The sequence below is a fragment of the Pinus tabuliformis genome, chromosome 8, assembly GCF_031772625.1.
Source record: "Pinus tabuliformis cultivar Carrire ecotype Pingquan chromosome 8, CPIR1, whole genome shotgun sequence".
Classification (NCBI taxonomy): Eukaryota; Viridiplantae; Streptophyta; class Pinopsida; order Pinales; family Pinaceae; genus Pinus; species Pinus tabuliformis.
The window spans coordinates 703,722,329-703,739,320 of record NC_142294.1 but is presented as its reverse complement, the minus strand read 5'-3'; the positions used below and the strand labels follow the sequence as shown (position 1 = coordinate 703,739,320).

General features: G+C 41.5%; 2 protein-coding genes across 3 annotated transcripts in view; both read left to right on the top strand.

Annotated features, from left to right (window-relative positions):
• The window catches only part of LOC149237559 (uncharacterized), a 225,235-nt gene that overhangs the window by 107,785 nt on the left and 100,458 nt on the right, over positions 1-16,992 (top strand). The window lies entirely within an intron of this gene.
• On the top strand, positions 2,692-4,930 carry LOC149237560 (uncharacterized). The gene is made up of 2 exons (XM_089372698.1): positions 2,692-4,595; positions 4,720-4,930. Exon 1 carries the CDS (start codon positions 2,857-2,859, stop codon positions 4,348-4,350), a length of 1,494 nt encoding a protein of 497 aa, XP_089228824.1. The 5' UTR covers positions 2,692-2,856; the 3' UTR covers positions 4,351-4,595; positions 4,720-4,930.

Here is a 16,992-nt window from a genome sequence, read left to right as displayed (position 1 = left end):
TTTCTACATGGTATCAGAGCTTTTCAAGCTCTAGATCTGAGAAAGGAGCCTTCATATCTGTGGAAACTTCAGCTGATAGAAGAGACCAGCAACCCACCTTCTACTCAATTCAGTAAACAGTGAACCAAAAGTTAAAACTACCTTTATAAACCCAAAGGACTGTAGGTTGAGAGGGAGGCAGATTTGGGGTTTACAGATCTGTATTTTGGTGTTGGTTTGGAGGGTCATGGCGACTGGTATAAGCGTGGAGGACAAGCTGGTAGGGGCAAAAAATTTTGTCCTTTGGAAGGAGAGGATGATACTTGTTTGAGGATTTGGAGGTATGACACATTGTGGAGAATGCCGTGCAACCTCCTACAGATCCTGCTTAGTTGACTGAGTTCAACAAGAAGAATGTAAAGCGAAGAGAATCATTCTCGATGTTGTTAGAGACCACCTATTTCCTCATGTGATTGGGATAAGATTTGCCTACAAAATTTGGGAGTCCTTGGTCACATTACACAAGAGTTCCAATGAGAACATGAAGATGGTGTTGAGGCAGAAGCTAAGAAGCACCAAGATGACTAAAAACAATAGTGTGACCTCATACCTCACGAAGATCTCACTGGTGAAGGATGAGTTGGCTGCCATGGGAGAGTCTATTCCTGAGGACTAGTTGGTCAGGATTGCACTAGATGGTTTCTCAAAGAAGTGGGATGGATTCATACATGGCGTTGTGGCCAGAGAGCACATTCTAGACTGGAGGAGGCTGTGGGATGATTTCATCCATGAGGAGATTAGGAGGAGTGCCAAGGTGGGTAGCTAGAGTGGTGGGGGAGGTGAGGAGGAGAATGTCGCCCTTGCAATTATGGGCAAGAAGAAGAAGTAGGAGTCCACGAGTGGGGCCAAGCAACAAAAGGGAGAAGAGAAGTCTGGGAAGGACATGAGCAAAGTGAAATGCTTTGCTTTTGGGGAGATGGGTCACTATGGGGAGATGGGTCACTATGCTTCTAAGTGTCCTGAGAAGAAGGGGAAGAAGAAGGATGTGGCATCATTAGCTTAGCCACTAGTGATATATCCACGAGTGTCTGGCTTATAGACAGTGGAGTTTTTAGCCATATGGCTAGAGTGAGGGGGCACTTTACGAGTCTTAAAGAGGGTATAAACTTGGTAGTGGTACTTGGAGATGATACTAGGGTCAGAGTGGTTGGAGTGGGGACGATATCCTTTCAGAGGGAGCCATTGCCACCTCTGAATGTGAAGGAGGCCCTTTATATACTGGGGTTGATGAGGAACCTGATATCGGTTTCATGTATTGAAGATAGGGGATATGTTGTGTTATTTCAGAATGGGCAGGTGTTGATGTATCCCGTGGGATCTACCACAACATCTGCTAGAGTGATTGGTGTTCGTGAGGGGAGACTTTAAAAGTTCATGTTTCAACCTTCCAGGATCGTGTAGAGCAGCAGGCTCCTGGGCAGAGGAGCTCACTACAGGTTGCAGGATCTCTGAGTGTAGGATCTCTGAGTATAGTATCACTACAGGCCACAAGGGCATCTTCATCGGGGCCACAAGTGTCATGGGATGGAGATGAGGTTCCCACACTTGTGGAGGAGACTTCTTCAGGGAGGAGGAATCCGGGAAGGCTTTATGGTACCTTGAATGAAGCACATGAGTTAGTGAGGGGAAGCAAATCACCAGAGAGGTTGGGTGGTGATGTGGCGAGAGTAGTGGGTGATAGGATGGTACCAAGAAGTGAGCATATCCACTTCAGAGATACAGATGGAGTGGTGGGAAACAACTTACTCGGTAAGAGGGAGTGTTGAGAAAAATAGTACCATGGAAGTGTTTCTTAGGCATTTATCCTTTTGGCCTAGGAAGACACATTTCTAATCCTTTTGTCTAGGGACATTATGTGTTTTATTAATGTGAAGGAGCTAAAGTACTTTTTATGAGTTGTGTACCATGTATTTTAATCAGTGTTGCACACATCGCGATAAAATCGCGATTTTTTAAAATCGCCGATTCAAAGCGCGATTTTTATCGAAAAAATCGCCTCTTTTTTTTATAGCGATTTTTATCGAAAAAATCGCGATTTTTTCGATAAAATCGCGATTTTTACGCTTAAAATCGCGAGGGCGCGCGGCAGCGGGGTTTTATATGGAAAAAACGAATTTTTTTTTATTCATTCAGCAGTCCGCCGCGGAGGAGAAGGAGAAGAAGTGAGGGAGAGGGTTGCCGTTGGTTGTGGGAGCGAATCGAAGCGATTTTAGGAGGAATCCAAGCCAAGATCGCCAATTTGTCCATAAACCAGGTATGTAGATTAATTTTTTTTTGTTTTGGTTCTATAAAAACTTTGTTTTTCATTGTTTTTAAAGAATTTTTGGAAATTTTTCATTGATTTGGGATGGGTTATTTGTTATGACTATGAGAACCAATTTTTGATTTTTATTTTCTCATTTTCTTTAAACATTGTTTATTTTTTTTGATTTTTCATTGTTTTTTGGCATTTGGTTGGGTAACTTGGGTTTAGAAATTGGGATTTTGGAAATAATTAGCTTGTAATTTTGCAAATGCTAAATTGTAATTTGTATTTATTATTATCATTTATGTAATCCTAAATTCCTATTTCCTAATCCTTATTTTTCCATAGGTTTGCAAATTCAAAATTCAAAAACAAACATGCCAAGGAAATTGGATCCTTTCTGGGAATATGGTGACCCTAAAACTCTGAATGATAGACAAAACTTGTATTGCAAGTTGTGTGGAAAGGAAATATTCGGGGGGGTGTACAGGTTGAAGTTCCACCTTGCACAAATCCCTGGACGTGATGTGGGGCCCTGTCTAAAGACAAATGCTGAAATTATCCAAAAAGCCATGAGAGCATTGGGAGAATTAGAGCACACTAGAGACGCCAAAGAAGAACTCAAAAGGCAACTAAAAAGGTCAGTTGAAGGAAGTGGGCCAAGTGGCACAGGTTCTACTGCAGCGTCAGTCAATCCGGTAGCTGCATCATCATATTTTGTTCCTCGAACCACACCTGGTTCACAACCAACTATTGGTTCAATGCTAAAAAGAACTGAAAAAGAAAAAGCTGACAAGTTGATGACAAAATTTCTCCTCTGGAGTGATATTCCTTTCAGCATTATAAGGAATAATCCATTTTTCCAACCTACTCTTGATGCTGTTGCCAGTGTTGGCCCGGGGTACAAACTCCCTTCTCTTCATGATTTCAGAGGCCGGCTTCTTCAAGATGAAAAGCGTGACTGCACCCAAAGATTGGAGGATTTTAGGGCATCATGGGCACAAACAGGATGCACTATTATGTCAGATGGTTGGACTGACCAAAAGGGGAGAACCCTTATAAACTTCTTGGTTAGTTGTCCCTTGGGGACTATGTTTATCAAATCTGCTGATGCAACTCATCAAATGAAAGATGCAAAAACTTTATGTGATTTGCTGGATGTGTTTATTTTGGAGGTGGGTGCAGAAAATGTTGTCCAAGTCATAACGGACAATGCTGCAAATTATGTTGCTGCTGGTAGAATGCTTATGGACAGGCATCCTACTTTATTTTGGACACCTTGTGCTGCCCATTGTATTGATTTGATGTTAGAGGACATTGGGAAAATTCCCTTTGTCAAAGAGGTTGTTGACTCATCAAAAAGCATCACAAAATTTATTTACAATCACACATCTGTGCTTAGCTTGATGAGAAAATGCACCAACAACAAAGAGTTGGTGCGCCCCGCCATTACACGGTTTGCGACGAGTTTCATATCTCTTCAATCCCTCTTGAATTCTATGTGGGATTTGAAGAGAATGTTTCTTTCAGAGGAGTGGCGTGCTTCGTCAATGAGCCGCAAACCAGAAGGAGAGGCCGTCTGCAGACTAGTTTCATACCAGGAGGACTTCTGGGCGGGAGTGCAGGAGGTGTGCGCTGTTACAGAACCTTTGGTAAAGGTTCTTCGGTTGGTTGATGGTGAGAAGCCCGCAATGGGCTATTTGTATGAAGCCATGGATAGGGCCAAAGAAGCCATTCGGTCCTACTATGATGACAAGGGAGATGATGGGTTCCAGAGACAACTCCTTCTATGGAACGTCATTGATGAGCGATGGAACAACACACTCCATCGTCCCATTCATGCTGCTGGCCTTTTCCTGAACCCTGCATTTTCTTATGCATGTGGGTTTAATTTTGATGTTGAGGTCGTGGAAGGATTATTAACCTGTGTCCAGAAGATGGTGAGAACTTCAGAAGAACGTATGGAGGTCTCTAGACAAATTGAGCAATATAAGTTGTCAGCTGGCACATTTGGCTTTGAGATGGCTGTCATTGATAGGACGGTTAAAATGCCAGGTATTTTTTAGTTTGTAGTATGTACTTTGTAACTTTGTTTCAAATTTCATTGTTTCTTCAAATTCCATTTTTTTCTTATGTTTATTTAAAATTTTCTTTGTAATTTTGTTGTAGACGCATGGTGGAAGATGTATGGTGGCAGAGTACCCCTTTTGCAAAATCTTGCCGTGCGGATCCTCAGCCAAACATGCAGCTCCTCGGGATGTGAGCGCAATTGGAGTGTATTTGAAAAAATACACAACAAGAAGCGCAATAGGTTAACACTTAAACATTTAAAATATTGCAAATTTCCAAATAAATTTTTGAATTCATTAAAGTTTTAAACAATATTTTTTTTATAATATTAATTATTAATTTATTATTTCATGAACTTTGTACAGGTTGGAGTCCCATAGACTTAATGACATGGTCTATGTCTACTACAATCTTCGATTGTGGGTGAAACAACTAGAGAAGACACCTGATACGGAAGCCATCTCATTGGATGGGATTGACACCACTGCTGAATGGAGGGTTGAGACCGAGAGGCCTCTCATGGATCCCACTGAGGATTGGTTAGTGCAGGATGAGGGGGAGGAGGAGGGGGAGGAGGAGGAGGAGGAGGAGCAGGAGCAGGAGCAGGAGCAGGAGGAGGAGGAGTTGGAGGAGCAGGAGGAGGAGGTGACACCGCCTACCCGGGCTACCCGGGCTACCACTACCACCAGTAGAGGACGTGGTCTCCGTCCACCTCAGCCTCCTGTAGCTGCTACTACTAGTTCTTCAGCTTCTAGAGCACGTCAGACTCCACTGCCATTTCCACCACCACAGGCACCAGCTTCTACATCTAGAGGGAAAGAGAAAGTTGTGCCATTTTCTCGCAAGAGGGGCAGAGGAAATCAATAGGATTAGACTTTCATTTTATTGTATATGACATTATGACATGATGAGATACATTATCATATTTTTTGTTGATATTTTGAGGTTGAGTTGGACTTGGGACTCAGGACTTACTATTCAGGACATGATTCAATGTTATGTGTGATTTTAGCGCTAGAAATGATATTGAACATCTTATATATTAGTTTTTTTATCATATTTATGTGTCAATGTATTTATTTTATGTTGTAGATGGTTTAGATATTAAAAAAATTGAAAAAAATTGAAAAAAAATGAATATTTTTGTGCCAAACGATTTTTTCCCGCTTTTTTCCGATTTTTTCCCGATTTTAACGATTTTTTCCGCTTTTTTCCCGGCGCCGATTAAATCCCGATCGCGATGTGTGCAACATTGATTTTAATTTATTAAAGCCACATGGGTTATAAAGTGACTTTATGAAAAGTACTGAAGTGCAATTTATATTATTAAAGTGATTTTTATGTTTTAAAAGTCACTCTGAGAAAAAAAGTGCACAAGGTACATAACATTAAAAGTGTGCCTAGGAGTGTTTTAAGTGAGGGGGTCAACATGAGAAAGGGGTCATGTAGGGGACTTGATCTCTACCCTTGATCTAATGAGCTGAGATTTAATCTCAGCCATTAGATCATTAGGGTTAGGTTTCTCATCTTAAGGAAAGACAAAAGGGAGAAAAAGGAGGGATTGTCAATGATTCTTCTCACAAGGACTTGAGGAGAGCACAGGAGGTAGTAAGGAGAAGCTCGGACCAGCCAAGGAAAGGAGCTGGTCAAGGAAGCTCGAGGCTGTTGGAGGAGGAAAATATTGCAGCAAAGGAGAGATCGAACTACAACCAGAGAAGAGCTTGAATTTCAAGGAAGATTACAGGCATTTTCAACTAAATATTGCAGACTAGAAACCCGAGAATCTCACCCCGGGTGTTCAACCCGTGTTAGCAGTGTTCAAGGTCAAAATCTGTGTGTTACAAAGGTCGAGTTTAGGCCAAATCTGTGTGCTTCCAGAGGTCGTGGTTGCAGAGATCTTCAGGCCAAGTTTAGGCTGAAGTTTACACTGGTTATCAAGCTGAATATAGGCTGAGTTTGGTGGTGGGTTCTACCTTGAGAATAGGCCAAAAATTTATGAGTGACCCAACCTGAAAATTCAGTAGGAACCAGGCTGAAAATTCTGGGCGAGAAAGCCCAAAATATCTTAGTTTATCAGGCAAGCGTTCCAGGGTTGATTGCAGAGTATGCTGGCTGAGTTTAGGGCCAAGATTTTCATGGTAGTATAGATGTGTTTTGAGTCAAAAATTTCTGGGTGGATCTCTGTGTACCTGGGTTGAATTTCTGACTTCTGTTGGAGGATTTTAGCAGCGCTGAAATCGAGACTTTCTGGGCAGAGGTTGAGGCTTGAATTTCTTGGAGATCTTCTGCTGTGTTTGGTTCAGAGTTTGATGCAACTGTTAGAGAGTACATGTACTAAATTTGAGGCAAATAAATCAGTCTGAGTAAAGACTGCATGGAGGCTCAAGTTCTATTAAATCTGACTGTGACATCAGCAGGAACAAAAAGTCAAGATAAGTTGTTTATCTCAGCTGTGTATTAATTTTCCTTGAAGCAATTAAAAGCCCTCCTTAGAACTGGTTTTCCCATTGTGGGTTTTTCCAGGGTTAGTTGACCAAACACAACTGTGTTTATGTGTAAAAAATTTTATGGGGTGTGCTTGCTCATTTATCTCCTATGTCAGCTGAAAAGTGAAATTGTAGAGGTAGCTTAAATGCGTTTCATTTAAATTTCATTCAATTTATATATCAGACTTCTAATTTGCGACTGTGGGAATGAAAATTTTGCAAAAATCTTGAAACCTGTGAATGCTACCAGCATACGCAAAATTTTCTACATCTTAGCCTCAACACTTATGCTCAATTTATAACTTTCCCAAGCTAAGATTGATGTCCAAAATTAGCTTGTCAAGTTAACTGAAGATAAGTGACTTGACTTTAGTTAGCTATCTTATCTTTAGATTTCTCTACTTTAACTCAAGTACAAGTCATAAATTTAACTTGCTTTATATGCACATTGCATGCATGTAACACATTCAGATGCGTGCAACTCACTTACACACTTTGCATGTCACATGCAAGCTCTTAAAGAGGCAAATCAAGGTCCTTCTAGTCAAGACGAAATACTAGAAGTACCTTATGAGCTACAGAACTCAACACTCCCTCTTAGCGATGTAGGTACTTTTGGAAGAACCTCCTCCACTTGGATTTGTCTCCAACACCACCACGTCATCTGCTGCTGTAGTTGCTCCCTTTGAACTAGAAGACTTCCTTGCTACTTGCTTCAAAATTTGATTCAAGTCCTGTTCCTTCCAACAATGCTTTTAGGATCATGCTCCTAAGCATCTAACAATGTCATATCATACCAGTTGATGCAGTACCTGAAGAATCACTCTTCCTTGCTACTTGCTCCCTCCCAGCAAATGACACTGTCCCTATATCCAAGATCCCCTTAGATATACCCACAGACTATCCCAATTCCCAACAACCTGTATGACTACCACTATTTGATGCAAAGCACTATAGCTATATCAAAGGTCGCTCCCTCTGAATATAGAAGCACCTTTCCATTCCAAAACAAAATGCTATATCCACATCCTCCAAGGCTGATACTGAGAATACATCTACCATCAACCCTTGAACAAACATCCCTGTCACCTCCAAAAATCCTCGACTTTAGTTGGAGTTTGACACATCCAAGCCCCTTGACTGCATGCATTGTACTAGTCCCACTAAACACATTGCAGTCTGTGCCTGTCTTTGAAATACTGTGGAACATTGACCTCATCCTCGTCATGTGAATGGACACTCTACTTTCCACTAGACATAACGCACTATTGTCATACGCAATAATACTACTGTCAGAAATAAACAACTAGAGAAAATTCCTTCTCAAATTTCTTGGTAAAGTCATCAATCTCAGTTGATGTTGATGTAGCCACCTGATCCATTTCTTCTTCTTCTTGTATGGGCACTAGATTGCATAGTGACCAGTCTTGTGACACGCAAAGCACTTCACTTTGCTCATGTCCTTCATGGAAGCAGCATAGTTTTAAAACTCGACTCCTACTCCGACTCGGCTGAGGATCGACTCCGATTCCGACTCCGAAACGGTAATGACTTGGCCGGCTTGGTTTCAATGACTCGGTCATTGTAAAAAATACATTAAATATTTATTTTTTTTTATAAAAAAACATAATTTTAAAGATTTTAAACATAATTTTAAAGATTTTCATTCATGTTTCCAAACACACAACATTATAATATAGATGGAAGACAACATATGATCAAAGTAGGCTCATGAACCAATCCATTATATCAAAATGGTACCCAATGGCAATACATAGTCAACTGTCAGTCTGACATACATGATCAAAGACTCAAAACAAAAAACACATAACCAAGGAGGCTAGAAATGGCCTCTACAACAAAAGTAAACTGTGACGGTGACCAGACTCCAGTACTAGTACTATTGGCTAGTAGCTACTGTCAAAGGGACCAAGATCATGTCGATCAATCTCTGGATCATCATCATCAGAGTCAGACAGGGGGCCCCATGGCTCCTCCTCCTCATCATCATCTCCAACTGCAACTGTAGAAGTGGTACCACTAGCAGGCTGTGCAACTTCAACAGATGCAAGCTGAGATAGAGTAGATATGCGGCTGCGCTTCTGTCGTGGCTGAGCAGAGGAAGCACCTACAACTGGAGTCCTTGCTGGCTATGAGACTGAGGCTGGTGGATTGGGATCTGCATTCAATTGAACAGCATGTTCAATTTCAATTGATGTCTCGATATCTAAATCTAAATCATCAGGATCAAACTCTGCTGGACAACTCTCCAGTACCCAATCTCATGTTGGATCAATGTCTTCCAACACAATGGGATCTGAATCAGGTCTTTTGTTTAGCAAATGGTTTCGTCTGAGCCGGAGGTTGTATTGGACATAAACTAGATCATTTAACCGTTTTTGATCCAAACGGTTTCTCTTCTTTGTGTGAATCCTCTCAAAGACAGACCAATTGCGCTCACACCCAGATGCACTACAAGTTTGACTCAAAATACGAATTTCAAACCTTTGCAATTCAGGACAATGGCCACCAAAGGCCTCCCACCATTGTGCTGCAAAAAACATAGGAGTGTAATGAGTTAGCTCAACAAAATTACAAATTATATCTAACTTTCAAATTATAAACGATTTAACAAACTTTAAAAAAAAGTAAAACTATTGAAAATTTGAAAATTGAAATTTTTGTTTACCTGGCTCATCTGCTTCTCTTGCAATCTTTGCTAGGTTCTTCCCAAAGGTACCTGATGCATTGCTGAAGGTTGTGGCCTGTCGGTGTATCTCCAGCTGATCAGACTCCAATGGGATCATGCGATCAATGCAATCAATCAGTCCATCTCTGACCTCCCCCCTCAAAGCTCCTGACTCCTTAGCTTTATAATGATACCGTGGGTTCAAAAAATACCCAGCTGCATGTATAGGGCGATGGAGTTGATTGTTCCATCTTTCATCAATGATTGCCCAAATGGGCCCATACTTTGCCACTCTATCCTTGTATACCGTCTTTATTTGCTCCTTTGCTTGATCCATAGCCTCATAAATGAAGCCCATAGCCAACCTTTCCCCATCCACCAACCACAACACCTTAACTAGTGGCTCAACAAGCTTCACAATCTCTGCTGCCTTTCTCCAAAAAGTTTCTTCATAGACTTTCCTTTTCAATTCTTTGCCTCCGGTTTGTTAGACCAATTGCTTTGATTCCATTCATCACTGGAAAACATCTTTTGCAAGTTTCTATGTTGGGAAAGCATAGATTGCAATGTCAAAAAATGTGTAGCAAATCTAGTGATGGCAGGCCTAATAATATCCTTGCCCCCAGTGTGTTTCCTCATGAGGCTCAAAATCAATGTATGATTGTAGATAAATTTTGTTATGCTTTTGGCATGATCTATAGTGTTTTTGACCCACTCTATTTTTCCAATATCCTCAAGCATGAGGTCTATGCAATGTGCAGCACATGGGGTCCAAAAGATGGTCTTGTGTTTTTCCTCTAACAGTTTACCAGCAAGAACATAGTTAGAGGCATTATCTGTGATGACTTGAACAACATTAGCCACCCCCACCTCCTCAACAACCTGATCCAATAGCTGAAACAACAATTGCCCATCTTTTACCTTATCAGATGCATCAACTGATTTTAAAAACATGGTTCCCCGTGGGCAGAAGACAAGAAAGTTTATGATGGTACGGTTTCTTTGATCAGTCCATCCATCTGACATGATGGTACATCCTGTTCTTGCCCATGAGTCCTTGAACTCTTTCAAATACTCATTAATGGATTGAATTTCTTTCTGCAAACGATACCCCCTTAGCTCATGCATAGTAGGGCCTTTGAAGCCTTTTCCAGCAGCATGTATGGCATCAAACATAGGCTCATAATATGGTGAACGAGCAGCATTAAAGGGGATATCAACATCATACCACCATCTAGCTATGTACTCACAAGCAGTCTCCCTCAATTCTTTCTTCCAGTGGTCATCTAAAGTGGGTTGCATTTGACTTTTACTAACTTCAGGACCATGTGCATCTGATGGAGAGGAGGGAGTGAAATAACTTTTGATAGTCACATCACCCTTTTTCATTCTACCCTTTCCCTTATCTTGAGTAGAACCAAAAGAGGGAGGAACATATCGAAAAGGGTTGGATGTATGAGCAAAGGGTTGGATGTATGAGCTTGAGGGATAGAGGAAGAGTTCTCAAAATCATAATGGGGGTTGGTAGCCATCATTTTTTGTATCTCCCTCTTCCTCCCAATTTCAGCCTGTATGTCTCTTTGCCTAGCCTTATCTTCTTTAAATTTCTCAAAGCTGGCCAACAAATGCTTCCTAATCTCCCCAATTTCTGGTGAGGTACATGGGGTAATTTGGCCTCTAATCCCTGCCAAGTGTTGTTTCAGCCTATTAATGCCCCCAGGACCTTCCTTAATTTTCCTATGGCAAAATTTGCATTGCATTTGACTATCAACCATTTCAACATATGCCCAAGCAGGATCTCTCGCTCTAGGTGGCATTTTTTGACTAGGAAATGAAAGCAAACAATCTGAAAATGAAAAAAAAAATAACATTGATTCAATGTTCATTTCTTTGACAAAAAACACTCTCTAGACTTTCTAGATATGCACCTAAAATTTAACAAGCAAAAACAGATTTATAGAGGTGAAAAAAAATACCTCCAGGCACAAACTGCCTCCTCAAGCTTGCTCCAAGAATCAGCTCCTCAATGCTGCTCCAAATGGCTGCCCAAGAAGCTCCTCACTCTATCTACAATGCTCCCCCAAGACTCCTCACTGCTGCTCCAAAAACAAGCTCAAGAACTGCTCACTAACTCTCAAAGAAGTTCTCATTCAAATGCATGAGATTGCTGTGAGAGAATGAGAGCATTTGAGTGTGTTAAATAGGGTTTGGGAGGGGGAAATGGACCCCAAATAACATTTAGCTAATTCATAAAACACCTTGAAGTCCAAACCAATCAGCAAACCCCTTAAAATTTCATTAAATTAATGTTAAATCGTTGTTTTAGTGGGTTACGGGCCACTGTCTATGACTCGGCTGAGTCAATACGGAAAACGGCCGAGTTGGCCGAGTCAGCCATGACTCGGCCGAGTCATTGAATGACTCAGCCGAGTCATGGCTGATTCGGCTTACCAAGCCGGTTTTTCTGCCGAGCCACTCCGGAGGGCAATGTAACGGACCAACTCGGACGTTTCCATTTCGGAACGGCCGTTTTTTAAAACTATGGGAAGCAGATCCCCCACTTCCCTTTACTTTTGCTTTTTACAACAAGAGCAAAATTCTCCTCATCATCCTTCCCATCCCGTTGGCTTGCAAATTTGGAACGTCTCCTTGTCTCTTCCTATATGAAATCATCCCACAATCTATCCCAACTGTGCATATTCTCTTGTGTGACGATCCCATCAACAAAGACATCCCATTTTGGAGGAAAGCCACTCAAGGCTGATCTGACCAACTCTTCACTATCAATAGTTTCCCCCACTGCTGCCAAGTCATCTCTAATTTGAGTGATCCTGGTTAGGTATGATGCAACTGTGTCTGTTTTAGACATCTTAGCGTTTTTCAATTTGTCGCCAACATCTTTCTGTTTTGGTTTGTACTTTGGTATAACTTGGTTAAGGATGCACACATCTCAAAGGCATTCTTCTTCCCCGTCACATGAGGTATAACATGGTATTTAATGGAGTCCATGATTATTCTCTTGGCCTTCATGTTCTTCTTATTAAACTCAACCAACTGAGTAGGATTTGCAGGAATTGGGACAACCTTCTCCATGATGTCCCACAACTCCTACTCCTCAAATAGTAGGACAATGTGCTCCTTCAATGGGATGAAATTGCTTGCCCCATCGAACTTGTCCTCGTAACATATCCTAGTAGTCATCTCAAACCCGACTGATCAATAATAATTTTCACCCTTTTTAATTAAGTTTTTTAAATGGACCCTCTTTTTTCATCTTTTCCCTTTTTTTTGAATCGTCCCCCTTTTTTTTTGCAACTAAAAGCCCATAAAAAAGAAAATTCCTCTCGGCCCTTAAAAAATTTCCAGTTTGTATGCACCATGCCAACCTAGCTCTGACGATCCAACACAAACTCGACATCTATAATTCCGAGATCGATTTAGAGTTGGGGCTTTGATACCATGTTAGAATTCCCTGAGCCCAACACTCGGTATTCGGTTCACAACAATTATTAACTGAACGAATACACGACTAAATCCCTAACCAAAATATTTAGCGGAAGCAAAATTACTCCATCTGAATCACACACAATATATACATATTTTTGCCCAATCAACAATTCTTCATTAATAAATTAATCATGGAATTTACTTGGGTTCTTGTCCTGGGATAATATCCCAACTGAGAAAATACAGATTACAAAACTGATCACTAGCCTCACTGCACTCTCTTGGACCCAACACACGCTCACTGAGAAGCCTCTCTCAATCTTGTGTTGTTGTTGTGTCTTAGCCTCAACACTTAGGTTCAATTTATAACTTTCCTAAGCTAAGATTGATGACCAAAATTAGCGTTAAGTTAACTGAAGATAAGTGAGTTTACTTTAGTTAACCATCCTATCTTTAGCTTTCTCTACTTTAACTCAAGTACAAGTCATAAAGTTAGCCTGCTTTAGATGCACATCTCATGCATGTAACACATTCGCATGTGTGCCACTCACTTACACATGCTACATGTTACATGCAAGCTCCTAAAGAGGCAAATCGAGGTCCTTCTAGTCAAGTCACAAGACTAGAAGTACCTTTCGAGTTACAAAATTCAACTAGATATGCATGAATAAGTCCTTTGTTATCCCAAAGTGATGTCTCCACAATAGGAGCTGGTACCCAAAAGAAAAATTATCCACAATAGATTTGTTAAAATTGGCAACTAGGGCCAAACTCCATGTGGGTCTACTTATTTATGGCAGCTGATATTTTTCTTGGATTCCTCTCGTCGAGAGGTGTAGGATTGATCTAAAGATCATCCGATTCCAACATGTATTCATGGAGATATGAATTTATTTGTGTTATGTGACAATTCGTCAAGGTCGGCCAACAACCAAATTACCCCCACTTGTCCTCAACGTTTTACCATAAATAGAGGTGGCCTTCAAGTCATTTGGACACACACCTCTTGTGATCTCTTCCTCTCCACTTGTTTGGGTTTTGGTGGAAGGAGAAGTCACTAAGAGAATATGTTGCCCTAGAGGAGATGCCCTAGCTCTAGATGTTGTCTAAAGAGACCTATACGATGCCCTAAATTACAGTCATGAGACATCGAGATGCAGGCCCTATAGAGGTAGTCATGGAGGATGATTATTACATTGAGGAGAGGCACCTACGCTGCCCTAAAGGAGGCTCTCCTACGCAGTCCAAGGAAAGGCTTTAACGTAGGTAAGGAGACACCCTAATCACAGTTATGAAGGAGATCTAACCACAGAAAATGATGCCCTAATCTGCTGTCCTAGAAGGCTCCCATACGTAGTCCTGAAGGAAAGTCTTAGCCACATTTAAGGGCGCCCTAGGCAGTAGTCAATAAGGGTTTTTATGCAGCAAAGGAGGCACTTATTCACAGTAAAGGAAGATGCCTTATCCACAACAAAGGGAGGGCTGATCAGCAGCCCTATACACTGTAATAAGGAGGCCCTAATATGCTGGTAAAAAGGAGACCAGATCTGATGTTCCATTGTGCCTTAAACCGCAGGTCTAGAAGCCCTTATACACTTTTCTAAGGTGTCTTAAATACGCTGTTCTAAGGTGTCTTAAATACATTGTTATTACAGGCCTCAATCTGCAGTTAAGGGTGATTGTTCTAGGAGGCCCTTACACGCTGTTATTACAGGCCTCAATCTGTAGTTAAGGGTGATTGTTCTAGGAGGCCCTTACACACTGTTTCATAGCTAGAGTTCTAACAGCTGGTTGCTGTCCAGAAGGAGGCCTTACACAGTCACCTAGCCGCTGGGATAATGCCACATTGCTGTAGGTGACAGCATGGCCATTTCCGTATTGTTTGGGTATGATATGTTGGGCAGAAGTATCCAATAGGAAGGAGCTATGGGGTTGCTGCATAAAGACTGATTGGGTCACTATGTGAAGGGACAAGGTTACAGTCAATTGTTGGGCTAGGCTGCAGGCCATAGCCAGCAGTTGGAGGCCTCTTTAAGTGCTACATTCAGACCCTATAAGGCCGTGTATCGTTGGAGCAAATGTGTGTAGGAAAGCTGCAGTCAATAGGTGGATTGTGGGGTTTGTTTAGAGTGCTGTAGCTCACAGCATTTGTGCTCTATCTAGTGTCCAGGTTTGCTATGAAATGCATCAGTCCTTACTCCATATGAAAGGTGGCAGATCAACAACCTTGTCATGATCAGTGAAGCAGCAAAGGAGGAAGAGCTTTATAGAAGGAAAACTTCAGTATTTTGGGTATTTGGTTGAGCTGCTCTAGGCCTATCATCTGCTGCTTTGTGTCATCTTCATGGTGAAGATCTCTGATGTCTGATCTCCTATCTTGGCAAGTCAAAGTGTTGACTTCAAATGTATATGTACTATCTCTCTCTCTGCTGAACTATTGAAGAATATAAGAAGATTTGATCAAGGGTTTCCCCACATTGGGGTTTGTCCCTGGTTGGCGCCACATCTTGTGTCCTCTTGTCTTGGCTTGTTTTCTGATGTTTATGTTTATGTTCTATCTGCACTTTACTATCATGCTGATGTGATTGGTAAATCTGGAATTGATATTGAGCTAAAATGGAAAAATTGAAGTAAATTGCTGTAAGCATAAAACATACCTAAAATTAATAAGATCACATCTCCACGAGAAGACATGCCACATCATCTAGGTTGAAATCCTCTAGGGAAGCTGAAATACTCCAGAAGTGATGATGATATACAACAAGTTGACCTCTTTTGTTATGAGGTAATTTTAGCTAAGGAAGCCCCTAAAAGAAGTTTGACATCAAATAAACCTTGGGTCACAATCCAACCCACTAGCTCAATGCTAAAACATGCCATAATTGTTTGCAGGTGTGAGTCGTAGGCCCATAAATTTTGACGTCATGCCATCTTTGGGCTCCAAATGTCATGTCATGGTGTGATGAAGGCTAAAATGAGTCTGTGTGCCAGGGTCATCTAATATTTGAGGATTGTCCTTGAAATCCACCTCAAATCATCCTTTAGGGTCCCAAATCCAACTGGAGTATCACCATGTCATCCCCCTGGGTCTATCATCCAATATTTGAGGATTGTCCTTAAAATCCACCTCAAATCAGCGTCCGGAGCCCCAAATCCAGTTGGAGTGTCATCATGTCATCTCCATGGATCTCCAATGGTCAAAGTACGACCTCCTCTCTCTAGCTTTAGGAGTCCATTAGGTGCAACAAGCCCTCCCTAGTCTCTCATGGAAGACCATCCTCATCTGGCGTCTGAATCATGGCCTGCCCATCAAGTAGTGTCAAAGCCAACCTAGGTGCATGCTAAGTGTAGTGGTGTATGCATCGAGAATCTTCTGCGCTGGGTCAAGGACAATCAATGTCTTGGGCCTTGACGGTGTTATGAGATATGTATCATCTCCTCAAGTCATCATGAGGCCCAATGCTCTCAATGCTACATCTGCTAAGCCATTTATCTCTTTGAAAGGCTTGGGTATCTATGAGGTGGGTACCCTCAAGGCCTGGGTTGCTGTGGATGACCTGGCATGACCAACATGAACTCAAGTGAAAGCAACCATCCATTAGAGACAGAGATCATATGAGCATCCAATTGGACCAAAAGGGGATCTTATGGGCATACTAATACTTCAAACTTGGATCACCTTCTGATATTTAACTAGACCAGATCTAGTAAAGGTGTTCCCTATCTTGATAGAGGTGGCTAATGGTCAACCCTATTAGGTGTTTCCAACTCCTAAGGTTGTGGCATTTCCAAGGTCAGCCCCTCGATCAATAGGTGTTTGTGTAAATGAATGACAATGGAGGGGAAAAGTCTTCATGGCCAAGTGCCATGGTCAAAGGGACCAGTTGATGGAGAGTCCATATCTTGAGTGTAGGAATGTGAAGGAGGGAGCAATTGTGGAGGCATGAGTTACCTTGCTCGGTTTGTTTTTTCTACCCCTCTAGTGCGCCTTTTATTTTCTCTTGATAATGCTTTGT